Source organism: Neolamprologus multifasciatus, chromosome 16 (assembly GCF_963576455.1).
Source record: "Neolamprologus multifasciatus chromosome 16, fNeoMul1.2, whole genome shotgun sequence".
Lineage (NCBI taxonomy): Eukaryota > Metazoa > Chordata > Actinopteri > Cichliformes > Cichlidae > Neolamprologus > Neolamprologus multifasciatus.
This window is the reverse complement of record NC_140454.1, coordinates 10,098,803-10,110,960: the sequence shown is the minus strand read 5'-3', so window position 1 is coordinate 10,110,960 and position 12,158 is coordinate 10,098,803. Positions and strand designations below refer to the sequence as shown.

At 44.4% G+C, this 12,158-nt stretch overlaps 1 protein-coding gene across 2 annotated transcripts; it reads left to right on the top strand.

Annotated features, from left to right (window-relative positions):
• The first annotated feature begins 717 nt into the window (after positions 1-717).
• etv5a (ETS variant transcription factor 5a) lies at positions 718-11,418 on the top strand. Of its 2 annotated transcripts, XM_085136653.1 has the most exons (13): positions 718-888; positions 2,439-2,580; positions 2,746-2,839; positions 2,921-2,968; positions 3,275-3,325; positions 4,944-5,067; positions 5,160-5,462; positions 5,568-5,878; positions 8,058-8,120; positions 8,466-8,534; positions 8,750-8,919; positions 9,006-9,113; positions 9,460-11,418. In XM_085136653.1, exons 2-13 carry the CDS (start codon positions 2,533-2,535, stop codon positions 9,688-9,690), a joined length of 1,620 nt encoding a protein of 539 aa, XP_084992779.1. In that variant the 5' UTR covers positions 718-888; positions 2,439-2,532; the 3' UTR covers positions 9,691-11,418. The 2 variants fall into 2 exon arrangements, with proteins under 2 accessions (XP_084992779.1, XP_084992780.1); XM_085136654.1 differs by lacking the exon at positions 718-888 and having other exon boundaries at positions 1,245-2,580; positions 9,006-9,107.
• The last annotated feature ends 740 nt before the right edge of the window (positions 11,419-12,158 follow it).

Below are 12,158 nucleotides of genomic sequence, written 5' to 3'. Positions count from 1 at the left end.
ATTTCAGCCGCACTTAGCTTCAGCGCTCTGACGGTGCTGCACATTTGCATTGCCAAATGGTTATTGAGATTGATATATAATATGTAAATAATGCTGCTGATCCTATTTTTTGTGAGATAATTCTGTAGGTTTACCAGAGGCAAACTATACACACAGTGTCATGCGCACACAGTCATGGTGTAGCAGTGTTGCAGCTTTTCATTTAATTTTTAAAATTCATTCGCTGCCATGAAACATTTTCTTATTCATTATCCATATTAATCCTCTGTCATTTGCGTCATTCTCCTGAAAAACTAATCTGTTACATTACTACGGTGTTAAATTTAACTTTAAATGCTCTGTGTCTCAAAAAGCACAGTTATTATCCAATTTGTTCTGACAGCATAATGATCTATCATTATATAGCACAGGAAAAAGTCAGCGTGACACTGACGTCGCTCCGGCAGCCTCTGTGTAGGTTTCGATTTTTTGTATATTTCCACTGCAGCTGGCCCTTTAACAAACACCTCTTGGCATTGATGGTTGAAAAAATGTGAATGAAATCCAGCCATTCATAAAAATAGGCCACCACTGCGCTGTGATTGGCCTAGCCGAGCTTCATGTATAAGTCATGACTCCGGAGAAACCATTGGCTCTTTACTTAACGGACAGATTAATTCCACCAATCAGAGTGCGTCTCTTGCGTGCCGCACGAGCCTAGGGGAGAGTCGACCGGGCCATTAAAGAAAAACAGCTCAGTCAAGTTTTGCGAGTCGAAGGGGACACATCAGTCTGTCTGTACGCAGGCGAATACAGGATTCTCGACACGCTGTTTCTTATTTCTGGATATTTTATCTTATTGTTTCGAAAAAGAGGACGTATATATATATATATATAGAGACAAACAAGGTAGGCTACAGTTTTTATTTTGGCAAAAAAAACTTGCTTTTGCGAATCCCTCGTATGGGTACTTGTTTTTCTAATGCTCTTTTAGACTACGAACGAGCGCAACGCCATCTTAACCATTTTATATCTACTTATATCCGAGTGAAATAGAGTCGCTGTGTGTGTTGTTTTAACCCAGCATGTGTTGGATTTGACCCCTGGCTTATCTGCGTGGATGTTAGCTTTGGCTTATCAGCACGCTCAGGCGACTGTTTGTGATTTTTTATGAATGGACTGGCCGCTTTTTTTCCACACGGATCGAGTTTCACACCATTGAGAAAAACAAGGGAGGGCTTGGTGGGTGGGGGAAGGGCGGGTAGGAGGCGGCAGCAGGGGGGGTGGGTGTCGAATGATCGTAGCCCCCCAGTCCCCGGCCAAGGCTGAAGTGCAAAAAGTTTTCCAAAAGATGTTTTCTTCTTTTAGGGAAAGGTCTGGAATGCGCCGTATGAGAGTTTAAGTTTTTTTTTCAGTTCTGCTAGAGCTGCTTAACTTTGTCTGGTTTTGGTATGTTTATGTCGCACATCGTATTTCACGTTTCTGAGCACCAGCCTTGTGCCAAAACCTACTGCGGTGTGCCGCTGTACTTAACGATGGTAATAAACGCTGTATGTATTAATTTCGACACAGCGCGCTTACTATAAAGACAAAGAAATAGCTAAGTATACTGTCTGAATAAAATATTTGAAACGCCTGCTTCGTTCGTACAACTAAATTCTCACTTCGTCTAACAAATCAGTGTGAATGCGGAGACTAAATGGAGAAAACAAATGCGCCAACTTCAGCATAAAGTTGAACAAAAGTCCCACGTGACATGCTGTACAGTGAGTTCTAATGTTAAGTAAGTAGTATCTGTGCTGGGCGCCTGTAATTATTGCCCAGCAGCTATCCTTTTATTCGTCATCCATTAACGGGAGATAAGAGGAGTGAGTCATGTCTGTGTGCCGAGGGAGAACAGAGGGCAGCGCTCCTGCCCAGTGTTATTGTTTAAAGGGAACTAGTGTCACTAACTGGATGATACTGGACGCAGGGGAGCGAGGAGCTCTGCTTCTGCCAATTGGAACACCACCATTGTCACCCAACAATAGCTCCAAGCTTCTGTAAGACACTAATCAGCTCTGTGACTGGCCCATTTTCCTATCTCATTCAGGAAGCTTTGAGATTTAAAGCATGCCACAGACATCTCTCCAAGTCTTTTACTCAAGATCTCCAAGCTGATTATAGTGGAAAGTAGTGCCCACAGATGGCCAATGAGTGTGGCTTATATAACCATGTTACATGTGTTCTTTAATGATTGTGTTTACATTGGGCCTCTGTGGTTCAAAGAGCTGTTTTGTAGTTCAGATAAAGGGCACAAGAATATGGTGCAACTACACGTATACATTCCTGTGAGATGAAGTCAGAGCTCAGAAATGACAACAAGGTGCACCGGATTGTAAAATTTGACCGTAACAGTCGGTGCTTCTGAGAACAGGGCTATCCGAGCAGGTTTGTGACACATGTTGTTTGTTTTCCAGTGACCCAGAAAGTCGCTCGACGCTGTCGCTTTAAAGCGAATACCTCCCCCCTCCCCTTAATTTTGTGAGCCCCCACCCAATCGACGCAGATAACATGGACGGATTCTATGACCAGCAAGTCCCATTTATGGTCCCACCCAGTGTAAGTGGACACACACAGCCTCATCACACTTTCAAACATTATCTTTACATCATGATTGGACCCCACCACACGCACCTGCCTTGATAGTAGATCATCTGCATTGTCCATCCATCTTCTGGTGCTGCGTGACATTTCGCATTTCTTTGTCTCTGTCCTCTCCAACAGCACAAATCACATTTGGAGGAAGCAGCTCACAGCAGGCCTCTAAACGATAGGAAAAGGAAATTTATTGACACGGAACTCGCCCAGGACACGGAAGGTAACAGCATTGGTGTCGATCAGCATTTTGAGATAGAAGCTACTGTACTTTATGATTAATATCTTTTTTTCTTTTTTTAAGAGCTCTTCCAAGACCTCAGTCAGCTCCAGGAGATCTGGATTGCAGAAGGTTTGTTCTCCATTTGTTTTTGCTCAGAAACCCTCAATTCTTCTGGTAAAAGTTACATCAGTAGAGTCATGTGTTATGTGCCACTTTGTTTCTAAATAGTTAACAGGATGAAATTGGTAAAGTTATAACATCAAAGATTAACTGTTTCTGAGTTAACCTTCAGAGCAAAGTACGACTTGTGCAAACTGCTGACTAAGACCCTTTTTTCATGTTTTTTGTTTTTCATGTTTTTTGGAGAGTAGGACACTTACTGTGTGATGTGTGTATTCTTCTAAAACATGCTACATTTTTCCTGTGCTTTTACAGCCCAGGTGCCTGATGACGAACAGTTTGTCCCGGATTTCCAGTCAGATAACTGTGAGTACCTGATATTTGTTGTTTATCTCTGAGTCCTACTGTTGTCGACATAGTCTTGTATTCGTCCTGGCTCTAACTAGTGAGCCTGGGCAAACCTGTGCACTGAGTCCTGCAGCGGTGGCACTTCAGGCTTAAAAACCCAACTGAAACCGCAATGTTTGCGTCTTAAAGATCTGTCTTATTCCTCCTACTGTCTTTTTTCCCCTCTTGCTGGTTCATGTCTCTGTCTTTTGTCAGAACGTCTTCACTAACATCGCTCTTTGTCTTCAAAAACACAGCTCTGGGAAAAGCTGCTCTCTCTCCTCCCTCCCTCCCTCTCTCCCGCTCCTCCATTTTGAGTTTAATCAGGCGATTGGCATGGGGCATCACATGAGCCAAGCTCCTAATCTGATTTCACACTTTCCCGCACTCAGGCCCTGCTGCTGAAGTGGGCTAGATTCCAGTGGATAGAGCTGCCTGTTACAGTCCTGCTCTCCACAAATCATGTCTTTCAAACTGTCTTCATAGGTCATTTTAAAGCTGCAGAGGACTGAGGCGGTGTATATATGTCCAAGTGGAGTACCCCCTCCCGTTCTCCTATCTCTGAGTTTATGTTTTGGTCCAGTGCGTAGGAGGTGTAGACAGGGTGTGGTTAATGTCTCATTCTCAGGGCTGCCTTTCTCAGTTTTGGCCTCTGCTGTTCACCAGTCTGCAGAGGTGGAGAAAATGGAGGTCGATGCATTGATGAGTTTTCATAGAAGGCTCCATCCAGTGTTGTAAGCGCTGTAAAATGCCGCTGTGACATAGTCTTTGACCTTGTGCTGTCAGTATGCCGTGTGTGTGTGAGAGAGAGGGGCACTTGTTGTTGTTGCCAGGCTGCAGCTTGTTCTCTCGCACAAGTTCAGCGAAACCAGCCTTTGCAAAGTCGGCAGGACATCACACGGTGAGCCGCTCCTTCGCTTGCTCAAGCCTGACCTACTTCTGCTTTGGTCTGCAGTGAGAAAAGATGCATAATCTCCCCATTAGTTACTTTTCTCTGTGTGAGCAGTCTAACTTGAGCCATTAGGTTTCAGAGTGCACTCGGGGGAGCTCACGTGCCCATTGTTATCTCCACACAGGTCCATCAGCACGCCGAGTGATTTATTTGGCTCGTGCTCCCCTGTGCCTGGGGATCTAGTTTCTGCCTGGCTATTATGTGGCGCCCCGGAAACGGCGGCCGATGGGCAGAAAGCTGCAGCTAGTGTCTAATGGTTACAGCACAGGAGAATGAAAATCATTCACAGCCATTACATTACAGCTCCACTGATTCATCAGTATGGGTATTGACAGCTGTAATGGGAATCAGACGAGAGGTTTGATAGCTTTTGTGTGTACAGCGCAGTTAGTATCATGCTACCTAGTGATGGTGGATAGATGGTTGTTTTCAGTCAAACGTCATTAGGGCAGATGATAAATAGCTGCTAAGTGGCTCTGTCAGTCGGGGGAATACAGACATTGTCCATGCATCCATTTATCCCTCACTTCCAAATCTGGTTAAGAGAACTGCTGCACTTATGCTTATGGCTTCAATTAGGTCATATCTGGAGTTTATCTAATGCACTCAGTCGTGTTCCTTGTCTCTGTGTCTCCTCCTGTCTAGTGATGTTTCATGGCCCGCCACCAGCCAAGATCAAACGAGAGCTGACTCCTTCCAAAGAGCTTTCTCCTTGTCACCAGGACAGGAGTCCCATGCCCTACGGAGAGAAGTGCCTTTATAGCTACAGGTATGTTGTGTCATTACGTTCCACATCCCTCTCTAAATGAAGGATTTCTAGCCAGTTTTATGTTGACCTCCGTCCCTTCTCTTGATCCCCAGTGCCTGCGACAGGAAGCCCACTCCCAGGTTCAAGCCACTAACTCCCCCCTCCACACCAGTCTCTCCTTGTGGCCCCACCAGCACAGCAGTAACCCACCCACTGAGTGAACAGACCCCCCCTTTGCACTCCCATGTAGCTAACCCAACCCCAGGCGCTCGTCCAGTGCACATCCAGCAGTCTATAACAGCGAGCACAGCCCCTCCCAACGCGCAGGGCCTTCCAGTCAACAACCACAGCCCACCCTTTGCCGTGCCCTGTGCCCCTGTCAGCCAGGATGCCAACAGCTTCACACCTGAGCACAGGTGAGCCTCCACGGATAAACTTTGCTGTTGCATTCTGTGATTTTGATTTATTTATTTTTTGCTTTACTTATTACATCGTCTCTCTACTTCTTCTTCCGTGTGTAGATTCCAGAGGCAGATGTCAGAACCATGTTTACTTTTCCCCCCATCTGAGAGTCAAGGGCGCCCCCAGTTCTTGCCTCAGACCCCCAGCAGCAGCTCCAACAGCCTGCCACGCGATGGCCGGCCGCCATACCACAGGCAGATGTCAGAGCCATTGGTGGCTGTTCCTCCCCAGAGTTTCAAGCAGGAGCTCGTTGACCCACGATACACAGAGCAGGGTGTCCCCGCCATGGGACCCCCGGGCCCTCCACGTCAGGCAGCTTTCCACCCCATGGCTATCAAACAGGAGCCTAGAGACTTCTGCTTCGATTCCGGTGAGTCAAAGGGCAGCACTTTATAAAATATGTGAAGCGCTCATCACCTTTCCTTGTCGAGTTCTCTGGGTACTTTTCTCTGCGCATAATTTGCAAGCTGTGTGAAAGCAGTTGTTCAGGACTGCAAGTAGGCCCAACTGAGAGCGAGGAATGTGCCTGGCCATGTTTGTTCTGGGCACCAGCACATGCTTGTTAGTTTTAGTATGCAGCAGAGGTCTGGACACGGCTGCTCATTTTAAACACACAATTATCCTCAAAGCCAGAGTCGTGCCAGTAAAAGTGGCTCTTCTAGCTCAACATTAGCTTCCAAGGGAGGGAGAGAAATAAGTGGGTCACTCAGCCAGGTGCAGAGAACCTTGTCTTCACTGAGCCTACCTGGAAAGGATCTGGGCCAGTGCCCAAAACGGACAGCAAAGTTGGCTCTAAGGGCTTTGAAATTGTCAGCTTGAGGCCAAATGATGCTGCTCCTCTTTAAAAAAGTATCGCTATGAGTGAGGGCACAGAGGCTGCTTGCTCACATGGTTTAATTCAAGCAAACCAGAGCGACCCCACGCCCACACAGCCAGCTGTTATCCCTGCTCTGTTGCATTAACATCCCTGTTTCCTGAAATTCTGCAACTCTTTATTTATTTTTTTTATCTTTACTCCGTCACTCACTTTGTATTCCTTTTCTGTGTGCGGGCACATCACTGGCTGGCTGGACTGTGATGTAATGACAAATCCTCTTAGGTTCTTATAGCCTTTAAATACCTACGTCACAGTCCCCTCATATCTCTAGATGGAGGGGACATGTTCATGTTGGGCATATCTACATAGAATTTATTCTCTTCTGAGCCTTTGTAGACCATAGAAAGACTCCAGTCTTTTCGAGAGAGGAGACCAACTCTTTCAATTGCCTTCAACATGCTTTAGAGTCGCTTCTATGTCAAGGATAGATTATCCTCAGATGAGCTGTGTTCCTCCACTAAACAACATACATAAATACGTAAGTGAATATAGTGTCAGATAGTATTTTGCTGGCTGGTGAGCTAAGCTAGCTAGCTGGTACTGGTATTTAGCAGTTTGTCTCCTTTGGCACATAATGTTTATCCAGGAGAAAGCTAGTTTTATGTATTGAAGCTCAATAGGCCAAACAAGAATTTGATCACATGAATGTCGAGGGAAAACAGTGGTCAGAAAGGCAAAAGAAAATTCAGTGCATGGAGTTATTTTGTTTTTGGGATCAAAATTGAGCTTAGTGCTATTTTCTTCTGAGAAATGTTAGCCAACTCTGGCTTGCCTGTTTGCAAGTAGAAATTTGTGGCTTTATTATCAGCCAACTTTACTTGCCTACCATCCCAAGATTTATGCAACTAGCTGGCTATAGTTACATTGCTTGCTAATGTTATGAACAGGAAAATCGCATTTGAGTAGAAATGCTAGTTGACTACAACAGATACAAGTATCTGGTAGGGGCTGGTTCGTGTCCAGGTCAGTTATATTGATACTTGCATGTGCCCGAGTCTCGCGGGTGGACGGTGTCATGCATCACTTTTGACTGATGCTAGCTTGCACACGTTGCAAGCACACCTTCAGTTTACTTAAAGATTATGTATGTTATTAATAACAGCAGCTGCAGAGCTCCTTTAAGAAACACTTGTTTAAGATTGATGTCTGGTTTTCTTATCAGCAGACAGGAGACAGAGCAATGGAGGTTGTGGTGTGGATGGTTAGTACACTCTGCAGACATGCTGAAAACGGAAGGCAGGCTTTGACCCCTCAGGGGGAGGAACTGGCGTAACTTGATTGTCATTGAGATTTAATACAGCCACCATGGTGCTAATCCTATTTAAAGGCTTGGAGGACATGCAGGGGATGTTGAGTGCGGTGCAGTGTGCTCTGATCTGGGCTTTAGTCCACTCAAATGTGTAAGCAGACTATGCATTTTTCTGCACAGCTGTTGGACCTCTAGATGAACATAGGCCATGTGTGAAGTGGAGCAAAAATACAGTAATACATTAATTTAGCCTGGACAAAATTAATGTAACCACAACTCTGCTGAAGTACAGCATCAAAGCCGCGTGTCTTTGTGCACAGTGGCCTGAATATATCCATCAGTTGTTAGGTGGATTTTGATGTTTGATGTGAGAACGAGGGTGCTTCTGGTCTAAATTTAGTCTTGTATTTTCTTTGTCTACAGAAGTGCCTAACTGTCAGTCATCATTCGGGAGAGCTGGAAGCTTCTACCAAAATAACCATGACAGTAAGTTTAGCTTCTTCTCTGCTTTTGAATCGTTTCACATGTGAAGTTTCTCCTCTGTGACCCTCACCCTCACAACTTACTGAGCCTGGTGGAAACTTACTGGTGGAAAGAGCGGTCAGCAGCATTCATGGGGAAGTGAATCTATCAGTCAATCTAGATGCACATGCACAGTACATTTCTAATATCACCAGGGCCTCAGTGCGCTACATCCATACAAGCAGCTCAGTTCTGTTGCTTTGCATTAAGCTTGGATGTCTGGACTGACCATGGTTACTGGCCTTCATATCAGATCAAAAATATACTCACTCTCATCTGCTGGATTTCTTCTTTTCTCTTCTGTTCCAGGCTTCTCCTTTGACAGAGATGCTCAGCTGTACTTTGATGATACATGCGTGGTTCCTGAAAGATTAGAAGGTAAGGAGAAAAACAAAAGCAGTATTATACGCCCTTAAAGCAGTGGGAATTTTCTACACGCTGCCTAATAAACAAGCGCACTTCACCATCTAGCAGGAATGTCTCACCACACTGTGGCTGTGCTGGAGAACATTACTGATTGAGCCTCTCTCTTTTTTTCCCTCCTGCTTGGTTCCCCTTTGGCCTCTTTCAATTCCATCCTCTCCTGCTCAAAGGTAAAGTAAAACAGGAGCCTTCAGTCTATCGTGATGGGCCTCCTTACCAGCGCCGCGGCTCCCTGCAGCTCTGGCAGTTCCTGGTCACCTTACTGGACGACCCAGCCAACGGCCACTTCATAGCCTGGACTGGTCGTGGGATGGAATTCAAGCTCATTGAGCCCGAGGAGGTCAGTCCTCGCCTTTGTGCAGCATTACTAACATCCTTTGTGACGTTTGTAATCTACAGTCTTTATTTGTCTCTTGTCGTCTGTAGGTGGCTCGTCGCTGGGGCATCCAAAAGAACAGACCTGCCATGAACTACGACAAGCTGAGCCGCTCACTGCGTTATTACTATGAGAAGGGCATCATGCAGAAGGTAAAGGCACGTTCAGTTTTTTTTTTTTCTTCCCTCAGCAGCTGTGTGCTAAATGAGGCTAATATAGTGACGTTGATATTTAAATACAACCATGAGCCATCCTCTGATCTTAACCACTGGTAAATAGGGCGGGGAATAGTGCGTGTTTGTTTGATGTTGTCTGACTCAGTTTGAATTAGTGCATTAAAATGAACATAAATCATTTATATTTTAATTTGAAAAACACAGAATAATGGTGAATTAGTTTTTTAAATCAGGTTACTCAGCGCAGAGGTTTTGTACAAATAAAATGACACGTTTGTAGATCTAAAGCTCTTTATTTGATCTCAGTGTGTTTTGTCTCGTTGCTCAGGTGGCTGGTGAGCGGTACGTGTACAAGTTTGTGTGTGACCCCGAGGCTTTGTTTTCCATGGCCTTCCCCGACAAACAGAGGCCCAGTCTTAAGGCTGACCCAGACAGCTTGCCGGGGCTCGACGATGACACCGTGCCCCTCACCCACTATGACGAAACTGCTCCTTACCTGCTGGACGGCGGGGAGCAGTGTGTGGCAGGCCTGCCCTTTCCAGATGGTTACGGCTACTAAATGAGCAGTGGGGGTTCCCCAACTCACAAACACACATGTACATGCAAACACTCCCAATAAGTCTGTCGGCGCCCAGTCTTTAGAATCCAGAGCTGGAGCTGCAGAGCTACTTGGATCAACATCCTGGCACTCTGCTCCTTCTTGGTTCCCTCTCCTGCTCGCTGGAAAATAGAACTCTGTTGGCTCCTCAGCTGAGAATGAAGGGAGAGGGCGGGAGGGGGCCTGCGAGGCTCCCCTACTTGCACCATCAGAGAACAAGAGAAGAGAGGGTTGTAAAACCAGTGATGGTGAACTGGACTAGGTTACTCAGCAAGATGGGCTGCTGTTGCTGTGGAGACCAAATGAATTGTGGCCACGGGCAGCCAACTTTAGGTGGACTGATAGATCTCCCACCCCTCCTTTTGTAAGAGATTGGAGAAAAAAAAAATTGTTACACTTTTGATTTTGTGACAATCTGCACTTCTTAAAACAATCAGAGAGTATAAACATGATGAATCTAATGAGATATTCTAAACTACTTAATAGTTGCCTTTATGGTCCCCAAGTTATTCATGTCACCACATTCGAACCATGAGATCCGTGAAAGGGCTTTAAATGCATTAAAACTGATTGACAAAACACACAGCATATGTTGAAAACATTTCTGTAGATAGGACAACCTTGTTTGTTTTTGTTTTTGTGCCAGCTGTTTTATGATTCTGTTAAGACTTCAGAGACCCAGAACTCTCAGGTCCTTTCTGAGGCGTTGCTGTATTTCAGGCTAGTCAGTTGGTTGGGCTGCTCTCTCGTGTAAATGTTCTTTAACTGTTCTGCCCGTGTAAGAGATTGTATCCGCTTCCCTTTAAAGACTGCACCCCACAGTAAGAGCCTACGGTCTATACAGTACACTCCTCATGTCCGTTCATCACTGCTGGGTCTGTATTGCTCAAACTTTAGCATAGAACTCCCATCTCCTTTTTTTCTTTGCTTTTTTTAAGCCTAAGAAGTTGTATGATAAATGGTCACATTGCTCATTGTTTTTTGTATTTCTGTCTGGGTGCTTAATGTTTCCTTGGCAGTGTACTAGTTCCTCTGATGCACCAGTATGGCAGGAGCATCAGGATGCTGCATGCAAAAAAAAAAAAGAAAAAGAGGTGAAACTTGGACATTTGACACCTCTGCCAATCACAAGCTGTCAGCAGGAGACCTCTGCTTCTCTTTGCATGGTGTAATCTGTTCAAGACTGTGTCCACTAACATATTGCTTTACTGTCATTGGACAACGAAGATATTTGTGATATTCTCTGCAGTTTTTTGTGTTTATCTGTTTCTGAATGGGGGCAAAGACAAACTTATATAAAGTATATATTTTTGCTATAAGGCTGCGTTTGTTTTGATTTTAATGTATAAGCTGTATAGTTTTGGCTCTAATAGAATTTTTTTTTTTTTTACAAAAACAAAACAAAAAAATCTTTTCTTGTGATGCAACTACTGCAGACTACAACTACTTTTTTTGTGTTGGGTTGGAGAAAGGCTGAGACATTATCTTGCCTGTAAAATGTATGCGTATAAAGGCCAGAGTACCAGCAAAGGCCAAAGTGAACACGTGTTCTATCACGTAATGCAACTCAGGCACAGGGTTTGTCTGCACTTGTACAGGCTTCAGCTCCCCCTCCTCACGATGTGTTTCTTACACTGCTGGCTTTCTGATAATCTGTACTGGGTACAATAAACAGTCCTTAATGCTTCACTGCCTGCACTTGTGGTGTGTTTCTTCTTTTTTCCCTTCTCCTTCCATCCACCCACTCCTACTCCTACTTGCAATGAGCCAGTCAGCTGACTAGCTGTGGTGGTCTGGCAGTCACTGCTTGACCTGGCTGATGTGTGAGTCACATGCCTCTCCTGACTCTCTGCTGCATTTCTTGGTAAATGATTACTTGCTTAATCCAAATCTGCTTTGAGCAATGAAAAAAGGAGACAAAGATATACATGCATATTTTTTTTTTCAATGCTATATTTCAGGTTAAGGCTTTTGAGCATTTTTGATAATCGTTATTCAATTTGTTAAATATTTAGTCCATTGAGACCTGTGTACAAAAAACATACAGTACAACTTGAGAATTCAGACAAGTCTGCATGAAGTTTATTTAATCTGCAGTTTAACCTGTGTCCGCACCGCTAGTTTAAAGGTCATTCAATTGTCCTGTTTGTGCTAGTAAAAATGTATAGGCTGGCTAAATGATGTTCAGATTTTCTTATTCACACTGAAGACAAAATATAATCATATTTTTCCATTACCTAATTTGAAAAGCCAACTTTATAATGAACACAACTCATTAATGTCATACAGTTACAACGGTAGCATATAAAACTGTCATCAGAAAGTTTATTTGCTATTGCCCATAATATTGCTTCCTCTAGAAAATAGCAAATACTTAATCTTGTTCTCATTCGGCACTTAAGTTGAGAATCACCAGTTAACCTAACATC

Excerpts from the sequence above, each read along its gene's own strand:
- etv5a (XM_085136653.1), top strand. The coding sequence starts at position 2,533 with ATGGACGGATTCTATGACCAGCAAGTCCCATTTATGGTCCCACCCAGT. Across the intron at positions 3,326-4,943 it reads GGATTTCCAGTCAGATAACT|TGATGTTTCATGGCCCGCCA; the intron begins GTGAGTACCTGA and ends CCTCCTGTCTAG. Across the intron at positions 8,121-8,465 it reads CTACCAAAATAACCATGACA|GCTTCTCCTTTGACAGAGAT; the intron begins GTAAGTTTAGCT and ends CTTCTGTTCCAG.